This window comes from Crocodylus porosus, unplaced genomic scaffold (assembly GCF_001723895.1).
Source record: "Crocodylus porosus isolate Cpor-Errol unplaced genomic scaffold, CroPor_comp1, whole genome shotgun sequence".
In the NCBI taxonomy this organism is placed as follows: domain Eukaryota; kingdom Metazoa; phylum Chordata; order Crocodylia; family Crocodylidae; genus Crocodylus; species Crocodylus porosus.
Window position 1 is genome coordinate 229,960,718 of NW_017728886.1, and position 7,198 is coordinate 229,967,915.

At 42.2% G+C, this 7,198-nt stretch overlaps 1 protein-coding gene across 1 annotated transcript in view; it reads right to left on the reverse strand.

Moving 5' to 3' along the window:
• Positions 1-7,198, reverse strand: part of RAD54B (RAD54 homolog B (S. cerevisiae)) — a 107,979-nt gene that overhangs the window by 12,797 nt on the left and 87,984 nt on the right. The window contains exons 8-9 of the mRNA XM_019550571.1: positions 3,950-4,157; positions 2,318-2,457 (exon numbers count right to left, since the gene is read on the reverse strand). Coding sequence (XP_019406116.1) covers positions 2,318-2,457; positions 3,950-4,157 — 348 coding nt within the window. The remainder of the gene's footprint in view (positions 1-2,317; positions 2,458-3,949; positions 4,158-7,198) is intronic.

The window sequence follows — 7,198 nt, forward strand, 5'->3', positions numbered from 1 at the left end:
GATGGTGAAGGTGATCAGCTCGTGGTTGCTGTCACCCAACTTCCCATCAATCACTAGGTCGCTGATTAGGTCGTCCCCCGTAGCCAGTACCAGGTCAAGCAGTGCTTGCAGAATGCCATTTCTACTGTGGTAGACTCAAAGTATGTTCCAGGATTCTCTGATGTATGTAGCAAAGCTGTGCTCAACTCTGTAGCACTGTGCAGTAACGATAAAGGAATGACACCATCATGTGGCAATCTTATGGCTCCTAAAATCTGGAATGGGTACCAGTGGCAGAAAGGGTGGAAATCATATTTCATGAAAAGAGAGGAGGTAGATTGCCACTTGTCTTTCTTAATCATTGCCCTAGTGGAGCTTAATTACCATACAAAAAATAGGCAAATGTTTCCTACAAAACTGTTAAAATAATGATACGGTGGGGGGAGATATAAAATGGCATGGAAATAGACATTCTTCTGGGGTTTTGAAGCATCAAGACTTATTTAGCACTTGTCATTGTGGCCCTATAGAAATATAGAAAAATGGGGTAGAAGGGACCTCAGGAGATCATGTAATCTCACCTTGTTCAAGGCAGGATCATTCTACCTCTCATCCAAGTGTCCACCTAACTTGCTCCTAACAACTTTCAAAGTTGGACATTCCACAATCTCTCTGAGTGATCTGTTCCAATGCTCAACCACTCTCAAAGTTAGAAAGTTTTTCTTAACACCCAACTTAAATTTCCCTTGTTGCAATGTATCCATTTATTATACGGACACATAAAAATGAGGCCCAACCACTAAGCATTCAGTGAACTAAAGCAACGACATTTTAAACAACAGTTTAAACTGGGTTTATATTATCTGACATCATTCATTTGATAATCCACAAACAAAATTATTCAGTAAAACAGGTGTTACCATAACAGGCTGTAACAATCAGTCAGGTCAACATCATCAACAAGAAAATGGCAGAGAAATGCAATTTACTTAGAGTCAATGCAATCAGGGAGTCAAATATTTGGTCTATAGGCTGGATCCAGCTGCAGAACTGTTCCATCTGGCCTGCCAGGCTAACAGAAGTTGGGGGAATGACCAGGGGGAGAGAGGGCCTGCCACAGAATTTGTTGCTGAATATGGCCATTGGTGGCAGGAATGTGAGCAAGGGCCATGCTGACACAGGCCCACTTCCCCAAAAGGCGCTTGGGTCCATCGCTGCCAGACCCCATTCCACCACTGGGCCCATGGATCTGGCCTTGGAAGAGCCCCTATGGTCCAGATCCATCCCAGGGTGAGTCTAACACTTCTGTATTAAATCAATGGTCCAGTGAGTAAGCAGATTCCAACTTCAAGTAGGTTCAAAGCGTTGTGGCACCTATATATTAAACGTATGTCACTGAATAAACAGTGTTGACTGTTACAGAGTCACACAAATGCACTGTGGTTAAAACATTCTGCACTTTATATAAACCTTAAAAAGTCAAATAATGATATTTTACTTTAATTTCAAATAAGAGGCTGAAAATTTTGTTGCTGCTGCAGGCCTCAGCCAAATTAAAATATTAAAATACCTATGAGTTAATTTGGTGCTCCCTGTCTACATTCCAGAAGGGAAAAAATGAATTGGAGTTGGACGGTACAGCCACAAAAGGACACACACAGTGAAAACAGAGACCCCCATATATGACGTGTCTGGGATGGGGATTTTAGAAGGAGACACAGAAAATGAGGTACTTTTGAAAATCCCAGCCTCAGTTTATGCATTAGTGAAGAAAAACAGTCTAAGAGTATGTCTACATGGCACAACACAGGATTGTACAGAGATACTCTTTTTGGCAGGGTATATTAGCTTGTGAAGTGCATCAGAAAAACATGGTTCTACAGCTTTAGGAATTTGAGTTAGCTTGGGTATCTCTCATGGTATTGCACTGCACTGCTGGAAATCAAAGACAGGGTTTGAACTCCCGTGATGTTGAAAGGCAACTCTAAAGTATAACCACACAAACCATAGGAGATGTGGATACTTGATGCACAAATAGAAAATGAAAAACTCTCCAGTGTGCAACTGTGGTCACCCAGAACGGACCATGGAACATATAACAACTCAATGCCTGATCCACAAATATCACAGCGATACACTCCGCTGCTCCTAATGCAATTGTCTGGCTCAACCACCTAAAAGTAAAATTATAGTTGCTGTTCTGTATCTGCATCAACCATAAGAAAGAAGAAAATGACTGGGCTGCGCAGGCATAACACATATTATATTTTATTTTCTAGAAGATTAATTCTATACCAAAGTTATATTCTGTGCCTGTAACCTTGTTTTAATACTGTACCTTTGTTGCTGAAGGCTCTCGGGACTGGATAATGGGTTCCTCATATATTTTTCTAAATGTGGACAAAGGAGCAAGTATCCCAGGATTTACAAAATCTATTAATGCATAAAATTCTTGCAGGTCATTTTGTATTGGAGTACCTAGATGGAGAAAAAATAATTCAGTGTGTTTTCTGTACATTTATGAATCTTTTCCTTACATTTATAATAAGTACACTTGTCAAACAGGGTTTAAAGTTCTCAATCATGTATTCAAAGATAGGCATTACATTTCTGTATAGCTTATTCTTAGCACTAGATTGATCCAGACAATTTAGAATTTTTAATTTGTCCACTGAACCAATAAGATAGTGTTTCTAGTTATTGTGACCGACCAAACAATGCATTTGTGGTTTTGTTTTACCTTACATTTTTATTTTTCTCTTTTTCCCCATTTCAAAATGGTCTATTTGATATAGTTTAGGTTTTGCATTTCCTTGAAAAAACTAACATATGAAGTCGCTTTGTTTCCAAGGTTCTTATTTTGAAAAAACAACAGCATCTCCTGTAACAATTCAGGTTATGGCTTTTTTCAGTGCAGGACAAGGGTTTCTCTCAATGCAGATAGTTTTCTTAAATTAATCAAAAAAAACAAGAGCCAAGAAATTAAGGTTTTGGTTTTTTAATATATTTTTACCATCATTCCAACAAAGGTCTCTCAATACATTTATATCGTACTATACTATGTACTCAGTGCTGTTTCATGTACATCCAAAAGGGGTGAAAAAAGCAACATTCACACACTCATAGTTTCAAAAGTTTCAGGGTCAAAAGATACTGTTCAGTCATCTGATCAGATTTCCATAGATCATTACTTTTCACCTCTTTGCTCCTGTATTGTAGCCATTACCTCCAGGGATGACTAAACCAGAGCTCCCTAAAAGGCACTGAGTCTCGAAATGAACACTCCAAGACACGGAGAATCTACTACTTCTCTTAGTTGCTTGTTCTAATGGTTAATTATCTTGTGTTTCTATCCAGGGATAAGAACCCAGATCTGCTTCTACTCATTTAATTACATTGGTTCCAACCATGATTTAGTTTAAAAGATGAGGGACCATTAAACATTTTAATGGACATTTTTTCACTAGTATAAGATAATATTTTAATTAATTATAAGAACTTTCATTTATTTAGGGCCTGGACGCGACACATTTACACTGGTTCAAACTTGCACATTTTGTGTATTGAATTAAATTACCTTGGAATCCAGGGTGGATTGTTTTGCAGCAATCCCAGGGTAACCACAGAACAACAGATAGCTACTTCAATCAGTTTAATTAAATCAATTTCCAAACCAATTTGTTTAAATTAATACAACACAATATAATGTGTCTGCCTCAGATTCTTCATATAACAGATCCTAAACTGCTGGACTGGCCTAAAAAACTGGACAACTTTTGCTATATTGTTTTTGCTTTAAAGTAATCTATTTAAGATTAAGGCCCCCATTTTGTGAGACAGATTACATGCCTAGCACCTGTTGCCAGAAATTTCATGCTACATTTCTGAACAACTGGCATTCTCTTTTACTTACCAAAGTTGGCCCTTTTAGTTTAACCGTAAGTTATTATATTATTCGTAATATACTTACCTGTAAGAATAATTCTCTTCTCGCAGGACAGATTGACAAGAGCTGTAGTAGTCTTAATGGAGCTATTTTTCAAACGATGCCCTTCATCACAGATTAAGAGGTTAAATTCTATAGTCTGAATTAAGTCAAAAGAGCGCAGCAGCATCTCATAACTGATTATCAAAACAGAATAAAGTGGGGAATTGATAAACTCTTCTACTTTGTGATCCTGTAAGCATAAATAAAAGTTTTTTAAAAAATCACATAATAATTCTATTTGGAGCTCCTGTTTCTTAATTACCTAGTCTCTGGAGAATTTTTTCCTGTGGGACACAAATCATTTCTCATCTCCAAAGGCATTGACTACCCATTCCCTCTTAATCTGCAAAATATATATGGAAATTTGACATGGCAAAACATAATATTAATGGCCAAGCTCATTGTCAGCTCATTAGTTTTCTGATACTTTACATCTTCTGACAAAGTACATTACCATAGTGGTAAAAACCATACACTCTCTGTAACATTTTCTTAGCCCTGGTCTTCTGGGTAAGCTTTCACTGGATAATTATAATGGAAATGATGAAAACAGATTACCAACTCCCTTTCAGTGCATGCTGGGATACAGTTTTGTGCGTGTGTTTGTGATAAACGTTCTGCCTACCTAAGACTCCCCTTGTAGTTTTCAGTTCAATAAAACACTCACAGAATCATAGAGAAGTAGGCCTGGAAGATCTCTAGAGGTCATTGCCAGGGCCAAACCAGGCCTAGCGCAGAGGTCTCTGGGAGGAGGCCAACCTGACACCCCAAAGAGGGGGTCAGTTTCGCGGAACCCCGAGGCTATGACCTAATGCATCTGTTGCCATTTGTTAACACAGAAAAGGGGAACTGCCCTAAACCGACCCTCTGGCCTGGAAAGTGCCAGGCCTAGCAGGATGCTAAGACAGCAATTCTAAATTTGAAAAATAACTGCCTGCAAAAATGAGATAATGGCTTGGCTCTAATCCCAGAAAAGACAGTGAGGCTAAAAGTGAACTCCCCCCCTGGGGAAGATAACGGGGAGAGGAAAGGTACTTAAGATGAGTAGAGTTGGGTCCCAAGTGGAACTGCTTCGGGGAGGACAAGGCTGAGGACCCAATAAAGGAGGCAGTCTCACCAACCTGGATGCAGGGTGGGGTTCCTGAGACCTATCAGGTAATAACAGGGGATAGGGTGTGAAGTGCCTTTCCTCCAGCCTGGTGCGCCTGCAGCTCAGAAGCTTGTTGTAATGATTTGTCTGTGTGTTATTGATTTTTCTTCATAATAAAGAAATTGGATTTTACTTGTCATGTGACTTGTGGGTTACTCACCTACCCCTGCTGGGAAGGGAGGGAGCCCCTATCAAATGGTGGAGAATGTGAGCAAAGAAGACCCCTCTTTGAGATGGCCTGGCCAGCTGGGTTCAAGGAGTGGGAAATATGTTCACATGCCAGGTGAAAACCATGAGTCTCTCTGAACTTAGTAAGAAAGTGCATCCGTGGTCCCCCTCCAGAGTAAAGGACCTCAGGTCCCTTGGCGCGGTGGAGGGAGTTTTTGCCCAGTGGCAGACAGGCAGAAAACCTGGGAAGACGGCATTGTTAGAAGGTGCTATCTCGTTGTTATGGGATCTGGTGGGAGTCTTGCCCTTAGAGGATCCAAAGTCAGAGGAGGGGCAAGAGGTGGTGGTGATAAGCCTGTTCAGGGATCAGAATGACTGGCCGACCATCCCTCCTTCTGCGGGAACAGCGGTAGAGACAACTTCAGTGGAAAAGCCAGAGGTAAGTGCAGTGGTGAAATCCAGGGTCTATCAGGAGCCTAACAGCCAGCCCACCGGACAGGAGTGGGAGGTGGTTCCTTGGAAGCCAACCGACCTCCAGACTGAGCTAGCCACTTGGATAAAAGATCCCAAGGAAAGCAGGGAACTGTGGGCTAGCAGAGTAGCATCCCAAAGATTGGATAAATTTTTCGCCCCCCAAGAATCACAGGCAGTGCTAGCTAAAATTTTTCCGGGAGAATGGTATAAGACAGCCCAAGCCCATATGATGTTAAATCCTACCTTAACCGGGTATCATGCCCATCAGTTGATGACCTTTGCAATAAAAACATTAGATCAGTGGGAACTGTCCCGAGACCAACATGCAAGAAAACCAAAATGGGTAGACTGGGGAGGAGCTAAACGCCAAATGAGTGGGGATGCATTCATTGAAGCAGTGAGATATGAAATGTTGGGTAATGACCTGTTGAGTATAATAGTGGACGAACCTCCTTCGGCAAGCACCCTTCGTAAGGGGACAGGTCCCTTGCATGGCCGCTTCATGCAACGATATGATATGTGGAAGAACCGTCCACTGAAGGACATAATCCAGGGATTGCAAATGGTAGTTAATTTGGCCGGGGAGTGCCCAAAATCAAAGCAAGTGGCAATAGTAAAAGGAATTTCAGCAAAGGTGAGGAAAATTCCCTACTGACAGCTTTGGATCAAGCTTAGGAAGGCAGGCGTCCCACTAGAACAAATTGATGGAAGCCCACTGGTGAGTTGTACAGGCTTTGGAAAGAAAAGAACCTTGGGGAGAAGGATAAAACCTGCTACGAAATTGCAGCTGTCACCCTAAGTGCCCCCCAACTCCCCCCACTGAGAAGAAGCCTGACAGTCGAACCGGGCTGTATCCTGATTTGAAAAACCTGCTCCTAGATCTAAATTAGACGGCCTCAGAGAGAGGAAATGAGGGACACCCCCTCCCTCAATCTCAATCAGGCGAGTCCCTGGGGATTCTAGGGAGTATTTATTTGCTCAAATTAAGATTCAGGGGGCCCAGGTAGCAGGGTGGTACCTCATGGACACAAGGGCAGAAGTCACGATTTTTCAATGGAAGCACCGCCCCCAAGGGGGGCGCCCTGGTGTACTAAAAAGGAGTGGGGGGGGGCAGTCTGGGGAAGAGAAATTGAAGCAGAAGTGAAGCTAGGGAGGCAAGAATGGAGAAGGGAGTAAAACTGAGTTGAAATGGAGAAGGGGAAGATGAGGGCGGAGGAAACATCAGACTGCCAGACCAAACAGCACCTATAACTACAGCCCAGCCAAGACCAACGAGCGAAGTGAATAAACAGGTAAGAGATAGGGGCCAGGGTAACGCTGGGACTAGGGGTCAGTACACACATCCACAGGAGGCCTCATATGCCTCTACACAAACGCTCGTAGTATGGGTAACAAGCAGGAGGAACTCACCCTCCTGCTGGCTGACCCCAGCCCGGACA